This window comes from Lepidochelys kempii, chromosome 3, assembly GCF_965140285.1.
Source record: "Lepidochelys kempii isolate rLepKem1 chromosome 3, rLepKem1.hap1, whole genome shotgun sequence".
NCBI classification, from domain to species: Eukaryota; Metazoa; Chordata; order Testudines; family Cheloniidae; genus Lepidochelys; species Lepidochelys kempii.
In genome coordinates, this window is record NC_136382.1 from 207142992 (window position 1) to 207158130 (window position 15139).

Here is a 15139-nt window from a genome sequence, read left to right on the forward strand (position 1 = left end):
GCTTAACTGTAAACAGACACAGAGTTGGATTTTTTTAGCAGCACTTTGCCCTGAGAAGCTCTTGCATGGTTGTCTGATGAGTCAGAAGAAACAAGCTGATATCGTGCTGTAGGTTTATATTTTAGAATTGTTGTAACTAAATTGAGTGTCTGTTTAGCAATGTATTTGTATAGGTGTGTTTATTTTCCCATTTTTTTTCTTTCTATAAAAGGTGCTTAATGTGATAGGGAGGAGGTCAAAGGCAGGTGTTTCTGTGGGGTAGAGTGGCTATGAGAAGCTTCCCATCATTGACCTACCGTTTCTAGATGTGGTGGTGGAGTCTGGCCCTTAGCATTCTTTCTTCAAACATCCCATAGATAGCCCATGTCACATTATGTTGTAGGTAACTTACCTATTGCATTTATCTAGCTGTTCCAGTCTAACATATGTCCGCTTCTCTCATCATATGTTGTGAAACATCTAATTGTTAAGGAATTCAAGAAGGGTTTTTGTTTCGATTTTAGCAAATTTTTTTGTTAATAAAATAAAACTAACAGCCCACAAAAACTTTTTTTCTATCTATAAGATTAAACCCCAATTTTTATGTAGTGTGTTTTGGGTTTTCTTTCTTTGGGGATGCCAGGAGAAGAGGATGCAACATAAATTAAGTGCAGTCTACTCTATATGCTAATTTAGTTGGGCCTTCTCAAAACAGCACCTTGGTAGCCAAAGTAAGAGAGACTGAAGGATGGTGTTGGGGGGAGAAATTACATTCCTTTAAAGATTTTCACAGGATTCTCCCTTGTGGGTTTTGTGCCTCCAGTATGAATCAAGTGAGAACTCCCTACATTCTATAAGCCTTTGGTTCTCTGAGTCAACCCTTCCTCAACCCTCTCTGAAAATGCTCCAGCTACAGGTATTTTAGAGGTCTTGAAATACTGTAATCTGTTCCTGTCTGACATTGGCAGCCAATGAAGGATCTCCCTCCTGAAGTTGTACAACAGTTTCCAGCTACTGCAGTTCTGGCTTTCATTTCCCATCCTACTTGAGGTAGATGCCTAGTATCCTTTATAGGATAAGTTCCCTGGCATCTACTCAGGACATAAGACTTTTTAGTTTGTATTTAATCTGTTTATTTCCTTTTACAAAAGCTGCATTCACTCTTCCCCAGTATATCGTGTTAATCTATGTGTCAGATAGTTCTGTTCTTTACTATAGTTTCAACCAGTTTGCCTGGTACTGAAGTTAGGCTTACTGGCCTGTAAGTGCCAGGATTGCCTCTGGAGCCTTTTTGGAAAAAATGGCATTACATTAGCTACCCTCCAGTCATCTGGTACTGAGGCTGATTTAAGCAATAGGTTACATATCACGGTTAGTAATTCTGCAAGTTTCATATTTGAATTCCTTCAGAACTCTTGAGTGAATATCATCTGGTCCTGGTGACTTATTACTGTTTAATTTTCAGTTTGTTCCAAAACCACCCCTATTGACACCTCAATCTTGGACAGTTTCTCAGAATTAATAGGAATATACCAAATAGCCGAGATATCAACGATCACTGGCACTGAAGACTGAGATGGATGATGTGGATTGGCACCAATGTTCCAGAGATACCCAGTTACATTGAAAACACCATGATGGCAGTGCCTAGCACTTAGGGAGCTCAGTGATGAAAAAATTACCTTCTATTGAGACTCAGATCTTCTGCAAGCCTTTCTACCTCTGTGCATCAGGTCTTTAAACCACTCTGAGTTTCCATGTTTCAGGAATTCCATCCCTGGATCAGTTTGTTCCTCAGTAACCTCATCCTTCTCCTTGAAAAATGAGAATTCTGTGACTTTCTGAGCACAATTCCTTCTCCTCTAGTGCCATGGCAGCTATCTATTGGCAGAGTTGTGTAGCTTGGGATGGAGCGGGGGTCTTTTCCTAGAGGAATCGCTCTCAGCTCTGGGTTTCTGAACTGTGTGTGCCATGAAGTCTGGCTTCTGCAACCTTCAGGGCATTGTGGGTTTTTTTGAGTCACGAAAGCCCTGGTCTTTTGATGCTTTGGAAACTCTTTACCCAGAAACTCCATGTCTTTTAGGACAATGGCATTGTAATCATGAAACTTTGCAAAAACTTCTCAGCAGTGAAGCATCCTAATTTGTGGAAAACAGAAGACCTTCTATGGCAGTGCTACCTCACATCTGTTAAGAGAATTGGTTTACCAGTGCAGCCTACCGCACAGACCTACATTTGGCCTGTTTTTTGTTGTTGTGCTGAGGAGTCAATACCTACTCATGGCAGAGCTTGTAGACGTACAGAGAGTAGGAACTCAGCATAGACTCCTTAACAGCATAGACCCAGCATAGACTCCTTAACAAATGGAGTACAGAATATGGAAGCTTCTAACCTTCAAATCAGAGAAACTCTATGCTGAGTAAAACTCAAGGTTCTCCAGATCCCTGATCTAGGTTGCTGTAGTGCCAAATATCAGAGGACATCAAGGAATCAAACTAGGCACAAGACGACTCTGGACTGCTGGGCATTCATGCTGAATAATAGGACTTAATGCTGACCAATGAAGCTTCATGCTGCCACCTCCCCTGGAATGGCTCACTGGGAATTAACGCTGACCTGTAGTGATCTAGTGATGAGACGTTTGGCCTGGGCTGTATCTCAGGTGTCTCATCTAGTACAATGTCAACCGAACGCTACAGGTGAGACTGTGTCCTCATTGCAAAATAGCTGAATTTTGATGCATTAGGAAAGTAAACATTTTATTCTTGTGAAAGAAAAGTGCTTTAAGAAGGGCAATATTGTGTGTGTATTGTGGAGAATGAGAGGAAATACCTGGGTAAAACAAATAGAAAAGATGGCAATTGAGAGGGTGTAATGGATAAATTAATTTGCCATTTTCCTGTGGGGATTTGACTTCAAATGTGTCGTAGCTGCCAATGAGAGTTGTGTGAGATTCTATAATTTTTTTTTTTTTTATAATTTTAGCTAAATCTCTTCGCACTTCCCCCCCACAAAATGTACCTCCTTTTCCCTTCATTTTATTTTGCTGCTGGGTGAAAAACTACACAGGAACCAATCCTTATCTTTCAAATTCTAAAATTCAAAGCAGATGAAGAGAAATCCTTATGATCAAAAAGGAGTTTGCTAGCAAGGCAACTTTTGCTATAACATGCGGAGCTGATAAATTCTGATAAATTCTGTTTTGGAACACTAAATCCAGGAGCCACTAAATCCATAAAACATTTGCTGGATAAATTTGAGAGCAGAAAATCAGACCCAAAGGATAAAAAAGAGGAACCCAAAGTAGTAGTGATGAAATAAATTGTAAGCTTAATCTGAGTAACATACTCTGAATCTTTCTGCGAATACCTTAGTTTATAGAGTTATTGGATTTTCTTTTGTTTGTGTGTTTAAAAAAAAAAAAAGCTGTACTGTGAAGTTTTGTCACATTGCCAGACTAGGTAAATTTAAGACCCTTCCACAGAGAGGTGGTAGCTGAACCTGTGTGACGGATAAGACCACCCAATGAAAAAGGATGGAGGATGCAACAATGACGCAGTCTACGGAACTCTGTTTTGTTGTCACGCTCAAAAGTGTTAAGATGTTGTTAGAATCCTTCTCTTACTATTCAGCTAATTTTGGTTCAAGGTCTGTTTATACTGACACTGGCCTCCTACTTCTTCTAGTAACCATTCCACAGAAATCTGTTTCATTTATTAAGAAAACCAAAACAAACTTTAAAAGTACGTGAAATTTAGAAAGTAAGTGGTCATTCGTTTTGGAAAATTTTTCATTTAAGTTCAGCCAAGTCTTTCAGAGGGGAAGTGTCTCCTGTGGCTACCAGACGTCTTTGAGAAGAAAGAATTGATTCAGTGGTGGATTTTTGGCACAACTGTTGTTGTTCCTGCTATTGAGACAAACATACAAGAGAGAGAAAAGGGCAGCAATGAAAGAAAAAAGACTTCGGTCTCCCTAATGCTTGCTTTGTTGATGTGTCTTCAGCAGGTGTGCTTTAACATCTGTACCCAGCTCAAGTACCCAGTTTGGGTTTGGTCCTTCTTCATATTGGGGTAAGGTTGCTTACACTGCTTTAGCCTGTTGTGCTGATCATAGTGATGATATGGAGCTCAGCTAATTTAAAAAGTTGGTTAGAAGCCCAAAGAAGGATAGGTGTGAGAGAGAATACAATAAATGTCACAGAAGGGTGTTGTGTAGGGTTTGGCTATAGGGGTGGAGGTGGTATTTGCCTCCTTCTCAGTCTGGCCAAAAGATCTTTCAGGATCAGAGAAGGGTGGCCCAATGGTGTGATGGTAAATATCTGGATGATGTGGTGGTGGCGGCAGTGGTGGTTGATGACACTGATTAATGCTCTGGCACACTTGTAAACTTACTCCCTCTCGATCCTGAGTTTGCTACATCCATCATGAATTACCAAGTGCTTTCCTGTAAAGCAATGCTCAGAAGGTGGCAACTGTGTCCCGTTAAAATTAACCAATTAAAATAGTTTTCAGTGGTTCATATTTGTACATTTTCTTTTATCTGAGTACCTTGGTTTGTTGCTAAACCAATTTTATAAACTTATCAGGAGATATGACAACCCCTGTTAAAGAGTTTTTTAGTTTAGACAAAGTTAGTTTACATTAGTCCTTTGAGTTCATTTTGTATTTTTTTCCGACCATAACCTAGTTATGGGTGTCGCGGTTCTATAGGGATACGTTGCCTTGGCCTTTATACAGTCTCCCTATTTCTTGCCAAGCCATAAGTGTAGCCTTTAACAAGGGCAAGCTCTGCAACTCTGAGACGGAGCCTTCAGGCTCCAGCAACCCTTGCTTCTCATTGTGTGCTCTTCACAGCCAGTCCTAATGAGTTCAGACCTCTTTTGAAGACTTTTACCCCTTCAGGAAGCAATGCCTTCAGAAAGTGTCTGCAGTGACACTAGGCAGCCGTTTCAAAACAAGATAGCATTTATTAGTCAACAGGAATACAGCATCTGAGAGCCCTTAGATAAGCACAAAAAATACAAGCTTCAGGCAGAGTCCATATAGGCAGAATCAACTCTCCTAAACAGTCCATGCCTTCCTGGAGCCCATCTTCTTTCTCTGGCTTTGTGTCCCTGTGTTTGAGGAGTCTACACTACAAAGCCTATTCCAGCACAGCTCTGCTGACATAGTCTCCTAGTTTAGGTACAGTGAACACCGACAGAAGCTTTTCTGCTGTTGTAGAAATACCACTTTCTCAAATGACGTTAGCAATGCCAGTAGAAGCTCTCTTCTGTTGATATAGCATGTCTACATTGGGAGTTTTGTCAGCATAGCTATGTCACTAGGGCAAGTGGCTTTTTTTCACATCTGACTGACAGAGCTATGCCTGTATAGTTTTAAGTGTAGACCAAGCCTGAGTTTTTTGTGTGTCTGCAGCAGCACACTTTAAAACACAGCCTCTTCACACCTCGTCCGTTTGTTTTCCTACTCAGGACTTTTCCACTCTGCTTCCTGGCACAGAGTTGGAGGAAATAACGTGCTCTTGGCTGCTGATCATTAGGATTAATGGTCATTGGGTATTCTATTCATATGTGTTAATTCCAGCCAGTTCTTATTAGTGATCTGGTTCAAACCCAGACAGACCCATTTGTCTAATAACATCTTAACCTGAGATTCAGCTATGCCTCACTTCCCCTGTTGCCCGAGTAGGAATTAGCCCCTTGTGTGTTAACTGAGTCACACACACTGTTCATAAAAATATTATCAATAAAGTCCCATATTGGTTTACAATGATTTTTTTCAGTCCTTTACCTATTTTGGCTTGGCAGAACTTTAATTCAGGGTATAGACATCAAAACAACAGCTCTATCCTACTAGCATAGGAATTTCTTTACTGGACCAGACCAGTGGCCATCTAGTTTAGTATGTCTCCCACAGTGGTAATGTGCTTTAGAAAATGCTTTAGAAAATGATGTAAAGCTGCCATAACACCCAATTATATAATTTATGCTTGGGAGAAACCTCTTCTTAGCCCAGGTAGTTAGCATTTGGTTTATGCCTTAAAACATGCAGCTTTTGTGAATCACGGATACATTTCAGTGCATTTTATCGTTTGTATAAAAGCAACTGTATATAAAAAAAGTAGCCATTTCTTTGTGAAAGAAACACTTCAAAAATATCAGAGGGGTAGCCGTGTTAGTCTGGATCTGTAAAAGCGGCAAAGAGTCCTGTGGCACCTTATAGACTAACAGACGTATTGGAGCTTTCGTGGGTGAATACCCACTTCGTCGGATGCATGTATTGGAAATTTCCAGAGGCAGGTATAAATACGCAAGCACGAATCAGGCAAGGGATAAGGAGATTAGTTCAATCAGGGAGGATGAGGCCCTCTTCTAGCAGTTGAGGTGTGAACACCAAGGGAGGAGAAACTGCTTTTGTAGTTGACTAGCCATTAACAGTCTTTGTTTAATCCTGAGCTGATGGTGTCAAATTTGCAAATGAACTGAAGCTCAGCAGTTCCTCTTTGAAGTCTGGTCCTGAAGTTTTTTTGCTGCAGGATGTCTACCCTTAAATCTGCTAGTGTGTGTCCAGGGAGGCTGAAGTGTTCTCCTCCGGGTTTTTGTATGTTGCCATTCCTAATATCTGATTTGTGTCCATTTATCCTTTTACGTAGGGACTGTCCAGTTTGGCCGATGTACATAGCAGAGGGGCATTGCTGGCCCATGATGGCGTATATTCCATCGGTGGACATGCAGGTGAATGAACCGGTGATGGTGTGGCTGATCTGGTTAGGTCCTGCGATGGTGTCGCTGGTGTAGATATGTGGGCAGAGTTGGCATCGAGGTTTGTTACATGGATTGGTTCCTGAGTTAAGAGTTACTATGGTGTCGTGTGTAGTTGCTGGTGAGAATATGCTTCAGGTTGGCGGGTTGTCTGTGGGTGAGGACTGGCCTGCCTCTCAAGGCCTGTGAATGTGAGGGATCATTGTCCAGGATGGGTTGTAGATCACTGATGCATCCGACGAAGTGGGTATTCACCCAGGAAAGCTTATGCTCCAATATGTCTGTTAGTCTATAAGGTGCCACAGGACTCTTTGCCACTTCAAAAAATAGTTTGCACTCTACCTTTCATTGCTGTGATTTTGCTGTTATGGAGAGTATATGACTAACTTGTCTCCTGCAACCACCAAACTGAAGGTAGATCCTCCAGATGAAGATTCAAGCGAGTTGGAAAGAGAATATGGAGAATTTTTTATCACAGCTGTATATGGAGTACTTGCTTTCTGGATAGCAGACTTCAGTTTCTAGGCTATCGCTCCAGAACCTTTCATAAACACTCTTTTACAAAAAGTGAAATTGGGCAGCTGGGCTTCCAATTTATGGGCTTTCTGTGTGTAAAACTATAGAGAATAAATGATTGCCCAGAATGTTAAACTGCTATAATTGACATAAGCTTTGTTTAATATGCCATTTGACAGAATGTTATTGCCATTCCATGCAAAATACTGTACATTAAGTGAAATGCTGTGAAGACTCTTAATAGCAGTTAAAGCTGTTTTCTTGTTCTTGTAGTTCAGCAGTTAACAAACCTAATGGCAACATTAGCATCGTCCATTTTTTCTAAATACGGGCTTTATATTTGTTTTCCAATGTTTCTCTCTTGGTGCAGCTACCTTTGGTCTGGATCCTGCAAGGTGGTGTTTGCCTCCTGTGAAGTGCTGACAGACTTAATCTCCTTTTGGCTTCCCTGGAAGTGGAGGGTGCTTAGTACCTGGGACAAGGGCACTCAATATCTTGCAGGAATTGGGCCATTCAGTCTTATTTTAGTTTTATAAAATAAATGGACAAAGAAAATGTTTCATTTGTGGACTAGCATAATATGCTAGAAAAATATTTAAATTGTATAGAACATTTGCTCTTCAAAGACCAACACAAAACCTTTAAGAAACTCCATTTACTACATGAAATTCATTCTTAAGCCATCTCAACCTCTGTTTTTCAGATGCTGCCGGTTGCAAGACAGGCAGGAATTAACTCCAGGACAGCCGCGTCAAGAGGATTGTATCATCCAGCAACAATCTTTATGGGCCGCCAAATGTCAGCCATCTCAAGCATTGAAGATTTCAGTACACAGCAGAAATCTTCCCAGCCCACAAAGAGCTTTTCAGTTTCTGACCCACATTCATGCAGACAGGCAGCACAGAGCAGTAATATGACAGACAGCTATGTAGTACAAACTAATTGTGATATACGGTGCTTAAATAAGTCTGACAAAATAGATGGGAAGACATATCTCCAGATGGGTGAGAAAATGCCAGTCATATCCAGTGTATCATCTGAGAATGGACAAACTCATTGCTTAGAAATAGAAAGCAATACATATGATGGCAATAGTAATTTAGTAGAAAGCAAAAAATCTGCTCAACTCAACTCCCTGTTATGTGAAAGATTAAGTCCAGAGAACAGAATCACTGATTTAAAGAGTGACAGTTATAGCAGCTCAGTAGAAGCAATAGTGACAGAGGAGCATTTTGTAGCAAATGAAGAAAGATCTCAACAGCCAATCCCATTGGTGTCTGCTCCTGAACAACTTGTTTCTGGAAATGAGCAGCCAGGAGACCATTTCCCAGGTATGATGATGGTATTTGTGTGATGGCCTTGCTGTGGGCAAAGTGCTGTCTTCCCCCATTGATCCAGGTTTTCAGAATACACTCATCACCACAGGGTCTGAGTGCCTCCACAAATGGAAAGGAATGGCTAAGGCTCGGTTTAACAGGCTGTGGAGGGCAGTGCAAGAGGAGTCTGCAGCTGTTGTGTGCTGTAGAGCAGGCAGCATGGCCTAGTGAACAGGGCACTCCCCTGGTTGTCAAGAGGCATGGATTCTGTTCCTGGCTGTACCACTGACTGGCTGTGTGACTTCGGCTAGTCACTTCCCCTCGGTTTTCCTTTCCTCCCTTTGTGTCTTGTCTGTTTGTTTGGTGCAGGGACTGTCTCTGACTCTTACTGCTTACTACAGTGGGGCCCTGATTTTGGTTGGCACTGCTAGATGCTACTGTGGAGTCTTCCTCTGCTGTGTGTCTGTGAGCTACAGTGCTGGGGAAATGCTGAAGCTCAGCCAATGAATCTGCCACTTTGCAGCTCCAAAGGCCTAAACTTTCCACACAGGTAGCACGCAGAGGTCCCAACTGCTACTACTGGCCCTGGCAACAGAACAGTTCTGCAGCTGTTTCACGCCAAGCTGCTTAGCTGTGGAGGAGTTAAGAGGACTCCTTCTTTGTACCCTTTCTTTGAATCCCAGCACAGAAGCGTGTTTCCTTGGACTTTGTCTTGGTTTTGGGGTAGCAAGGGATCTCTGTTTCCCCTGTTAGAGTGGTTTGTCTCTGAGAATGGTGCATTTGAAACAGTGTCCCCATTAGTGGTGCATCTGATTGTTATGACCAAAGACGTGATTCACAGTAGTACGAACCACACACAGGACCATTAAGAACTCTGTGAGGAACTTGATCCTGGCCAAATTAGGTAATTCAAATAGGCATTTCTCTGTGACCAGCCTCAATACCAAACAAGTAAGGTTTTGCTTTAGAATAGATGGGGATCCAGTTTGCTGACACATGCCTTTCTTTTGCATTGGTGGATATGTCCAAGGTCCTGTAAAAGATTTGGTAGGACAAATCACAGTTTAACCTGACAGCCCTGGCATGGGCACATCATCTGGAATATCCAGGTCTGCTAGGTCTCTCCAAAGAACTGATATTTTTATTTTTTCCAATCCCAGCTCTCTCTCTTTTTTTGGTGCAGGGGCAGATGTTGGAGGTCAGGCCTATTGATATACTGGTACCCACAGACTAACCAGGGACGTGACTATGGAATTTGGGTCTCACTTGGCCTTTGGGTGCTTTCGTTGAACCACCAAGTGATTTTTCTCTCCCATATCTTCCTTTGAAGGTGGTCTTTCTACTGATCATAACTTTAGCTAGTAGGACAAGGAAAGTCTTTGAGATCCAAGACCTCATTGATAATCCTTCTTTTACTGCCTTTCACCAGGGCAGCAAGGTGTTTTTATTGCCATATCCAGAATTTTTACTAAGGTACTGTAGTATCAGATCTTTCTATTAACCACTCTAATGTTGTTTGTTTTACTTACTTAGGAAACATGCTTGGTCTCTGCCTCAGGTTGATTTTGTTCAGAAAGTTTGTGCAGAATAGTTAATCTATTTCTGAGAATAAAGCTACTGAAAAATAGGTAGGTTTGCCAATGATACAATATTTTCAGATGATTAAAAAATATATATCTAGTGCCTTAGGTCTTTAGAGGAGAAACTTGAAATTTGCCAGGGAATTGTCCTGAGGGAAGAGAGGTGCTATTTGCTATCACTGTGAAAATCCATCCAGATTTGACCAAGGCTTGGTCTGCACACCAATATGGCAGTTATACATGTGATTTTCTTTTTTTACTAATGTAGTTATACTGGCACAAACCCTGCATACCAATATAGTTCTACCATCCTGGAAGGGGCATAAGATGTACTGCTATACAACACCTTTATACCATATAACTACATCCACACTAGGGGGATTGGTCCACTTTAACTGTATCGGTATAATTAAAGCAGTACAGCTTTTGCGTGTAGACAAGATTTTGTATAAGATTTGGGAATGACTATTTGTACTATTAGATGAATTCATTACATGCTTACTCATTATTCTCTGAATGTCCCATGCCCTGCTGAGAACCATGTTTCATAGGCATATGATTCACAAACACTGTTTCCCACAATCAAATATCCTTTGGCCTAGTGGAAGAACCATACTTCTCCCTGCTCCCAAAGCCAAGAACAGAACCCAGGAACCATGATTCCCAGTTTTGTGCTACAATCTGGCAAACTACCTACTGGGAAACTGTGTCTTAGCCCCCTCTAATGGCTTGGTGCACAAATGATAACAACCCACCATTATCTGCTAATGGAGTTATTATTTTTAGCTCAAGTGGTAGAGATGAGAAACTCAAGAAAATTGATCAAACTGCTCTTAACAGCTTGCAGAAATATTCTCCTCTGCCTTTCCAGTAAATATGTCAATTTTCAGGTTAACCCAATTTTCTAAGTCATATAAGGATTGCTAAAATGGAACTTTATAATGAAAATTACTGGCAACTTTAATGGGGGCGGGGGCTACTGCCTCTCAATGTAATGATCACAATTTTTTTGGACAAAAGCTGGCAGTCTCCTCATATTACCCTGTATACTTCTTGTTCTCTTCTTTGGCATCCTATTGTTGCCTTTTTTGTGGTTTTTCCATTTCTCTTGCTTTCAGGACTGTTTGCTTTTCATTGTCTCTACTGTCACTTTGACATATTTGCCACTTCTCCAGTTAATGAAAGACTGTCATTATTTGAGGTGGAACAAGACAACACCAACCTGGCTTATATTAGTCTTAAGGCTCTGCAAAGCAGATTTGGCAGAATGTCTGTTCTCTCCCCTTTTGCTCCCCAAAGAAATGTTAAGGTGGTCAGTGTCACGTTTGGAAAAATACTTTTAGTTTCGGAATGTAATACTTCTATCTTAAGGGAAACCATAAGTTTGATTCAAAATCAGAACGATCGGTGACCACCTCAAATTTCCCATGAGGGTAGGGGGAGAGCTTCTATGTCTTTATGATGTCAAACCTACATTATAGAGTTCTAAGGTTAAAGTAATCCAGGTCTGAATTTTTTGTTCTAGTTCTCATAAAAGTTTGATCTTTCATGCTGCAAATTACAGGGAAGTTTGGCTCTGCTGTGTGTACCACAACTGGACACAAGCTATGCTTTAAGCTTCAGGGGTTTATGCAGTACATTGTGACTTGAAGCTGTTTTTCCTTTGAGTACTTTTCTGTTGTTCAGAAATGGCAGCATAATATGTATAAAAGCAACATAAAATAAATAAAAGTAATAGCTTATCTCTTACATTTATTCATATCCTGAATGCTGGAAACAGAAAATAGAATATAAGATCTTGTCGTTATTTGTATCAAAAACTATTTTTCTGAAATCTGCCATAATTTCAAATAAAAATGAAGCTCAGTGTAGGGAAGGGAGGAAATGTTCTGTTTTGCAGCACAAGCAAGACCCTGTGAACACTCTTGGGTTAATTTTAGAAATAACTGATACTGCAGTGAATCTTGTGGGAACTTGGGAGTTTCATGGCAATGTTACTTGATTACCGAATTGTTTGATACATTTTCATGACATTCTAAAAATGCACCAGAAAATGAAAATGTTAGTAGTGCTTATTTTTATTTGTATCGTAGAAGATTAGTGCAACCTCCTTCTGCTGAGCAGCAAGGGGAATCAGCTGCCATGCACAACTTCCAAGCCAACAGGCATATAGCTCTGCTCCTGCACAGATTAGAAGCTCCAGACAACAGCTGCCTCCTCTTCAAACACACTTCTGCCTTCCCAAGACCGTTTTTCAGGCCATTCTTCCCCATTATGTCGGAAGAGATTTGCTGGAGGAGGCTGTCTTAATCCTTGTTGCTGTTTTAAATTGTGGAGGATCCCCTTCACTTGCAGCCCAGAGGAGGCATAGGGGATCCACTGAACACCCCTTGTGAGGAAAGCATAGACTAATACACAAATATGAAGAAGGAGGTTAGGTAATAGGTGGACAAGTTAGAGAGTTGAAAGATACTAAGGAAATAACCGTTTTTATGGATTTATGCAGCACTAACTGACTGACAGCTTCTTGGCAAAATGTTGAAATATGTGGCCACTCATGCAATTGCATGAACTCGTTACACATGAGACTGAGCAGAAGGAAACAGTCCAAGGACTTTGGGAAATCTTTTCTGCCCGGCAGGCCGTGGAGTATTCCTCTGGTTGGTTAAGAAGCGGGGCCAGCCTATTAGGAGTATTCCTATTGGGGCAGTCCCTAAAGAAAAAAAAGCATAGCAGCTTCAGAGTGTGTCTCTGTAGGTTGAACACAGATCACAAGGGAGTTTCTCCAAAAAGGACAGCAGGGTCAGCATGTAGGGAGAGTACCTGCAGGGTTAGGAGTATGTCATGGCGAAATTTCTGGGTGCTGTAACGTGGCATGTGAGTCCCTCTTATAATAATAGTTTGACATATTACTTAAGGGGAGGTTTCAGAGTAGCAGCCGTGTTAGTCTGTATTTGCAAAAAGAAAAGGAGGACTTGTGGCACCTTAGAGACGAACAAATTTATCTGAGCATAAGCTTTCGTGAGCTGAATGCATCCGATGAAGTGAGCTGTAGCTCACGAAAGCTTATGCGCAGATAAATTTGTTCGTCTCTAAGGTGCCACAAGTCCTCCTGTTCTTTTTACTTAAGGGGGAGGAATCCAAGTACAAGACTCAAACTTAGTTCCTCATTTCCAAGTCAGGAGGAGCTTTGAGCATTGTAGAATAAGCGGTGCATCTGTTGAGAGAGAGGTTTGTGGTGATCGTCAAAAACTCTGAGAATGACTCCAATGCCACATTGATGGATTCCAGAGAAAGCTGCATCCATCCCCATTAGGCAAGAATGTCAATGAAATGAATAAAGGAATGGAAATCTGGGATATCTGGAGAACCCTGGAAAAATGTGCAGAAGGAGCAGAGGTTTTAGACTGTATGAATTAATACATATATTAAATGTACTTGGCTGGGTCTCATTGCAACGCAGTGCAATGTATATTTTTTGTCATGCTCCTGTTACTATGTTGGCAATATTTGTCATATTTTTATTGCAGGTCGAGCCCAACACACAGATACTCTGTGGCCCTCTGCAAACACACTGGAGCTAGAAGATGAAAGTTTAGACAGCAGCAGTGACCTTACAGTTTCTGTGAGTGAAGAGGATCAGATAATAAACACAGTTGAACTACAGCAGAGCCTAGGAGATGTGGATTGCAAGACAGCCTTAAAATCCATGAACTTGGAACAAGGAAAAGAAACCGGATCCACCAAAGAACATTTTTCTTTGCAAACAGTAAGCCGCTCTACGACAGATGAAGACTCTTCGGCGAATTCAGCAACAAGACAGTAAGCCATTAAATATTTTCTCACTGTGATTATTTAGTTAGGATTTTTTTCTGGAGATTGTCCTGTTGACAATCTGTATTACTGTAAAATATGTATATGAATATGCAACTTTCTTAGCTGCTACAAGCAGACATTTTAATGAGGGTCTCTTTTTTGTGATGAATTGACTTTGGAACTCATCACACAATTTGAGATGCCTGTTTCTATGATTTCAATTAAATGCAGATGTCTCACTGTTTTCCTTATTTTAGTATATCAGTTCAGTTTGATAATGGAAATAACTCACTAAACAGTACATTTCATGGTAATTTGAATTTTTCAGGTGGTTAAACTCCCTGGGCATTCAACTTAACAACTTAAAGCAACACCTGCGAGGTGTGCAACTGCATCTTAGAAATGCATTGTTTTGTCTCTGTGTAAGTCTATTTAGATGTTTTTTATGGCCCCTATCATTGCAGTATCCGAGTGTCTTTCAATCATTAATGGCTTTTATCCTCACAACTCACCCATGTGACGTAGGGAAACATGATCACCATTCTACAGAGGTGGGAACTGGGGCACAAGGTATATTAAGGGACTTGCCCAAGGTCAGACAGGAAACCTGTGCCAGAGCCAGGAGGTGAATCCAGGTCTCCTGAATCTGTTGTCTGTTGTATCATATCTTATGGTTGACTCATTTCAACCTGATGGAGCACTTTGGTGTAAAGCAATAAGAATATCACTCCTTTTGCACTGTGAACCTTTGATCTCACAAAGTTTTGTGTTTGTGAGCGCCTCACCAGTTTGTTGTGCAGCTCTTCAATTCTGCTTGTCTCTTCAGCTGCATTCCTGTAGGCAAGGCTCTTCAGCACTCTCCTCCCAGCTCTTCTCCACCTCCTACTTCATCTGTGCCTTTCACTGCTGCTAGTCTCCCTTGCTCCCGCTTGTTGCAAGGTTTCCTGCCCACATATTCTCTTCTTTTCCTTGCTTTTCCACTTGCTGACTTTCCTTCTTTTTGCTCCTCCTAGTTCCTAGCTGCAAACGTTCTCCCTGTTGCCTGCTTGATTGTACCCACTCTTCTCCAATGGCTGCCTGCCATTTACCTGCCTTGCCAGCTTCCCAATACTCTTCCTCCTCTTACTCAGTGCTGCTTCCCTTACTGCCTAGCCTCCTTACTGTTCTGG

The 15139-nt window shown here is 41.3% G+C and overlaps 1 protein-coding gene across 9 annotated transcripts in view; it reads left to right on the plus strand.

The window, feature by feature from the left end:
• KIZ (kizuna centrosomal protein) overlaps positions 1–15139 on the plus strand; it is a 97985-nt gene that overhangs the window by 31459 nt on the left and 51387 nt on the right. For 7 of the 9 annotated variants that reach the window (XM_073339793.2, XM_078852372.1, XM_078852373.1 and 4 more), the window contains 2 exons: positions 7962–8589; positions 13685–13976. In XM_073339793.2, the coding sequence (XP_073195894.1) occupies positions 7962–8589; positions 13685–13976 (920 nt within the window). Of the gene's footprint in view, positions 1–6633; positions 6804–7961; positions 8590–13684; positions 13977–15139 lie in introns of those variants that run through there. The other 2 variants (XM_073339795.1, XM_078852374.1) reach the window with 2 other exon arrangements.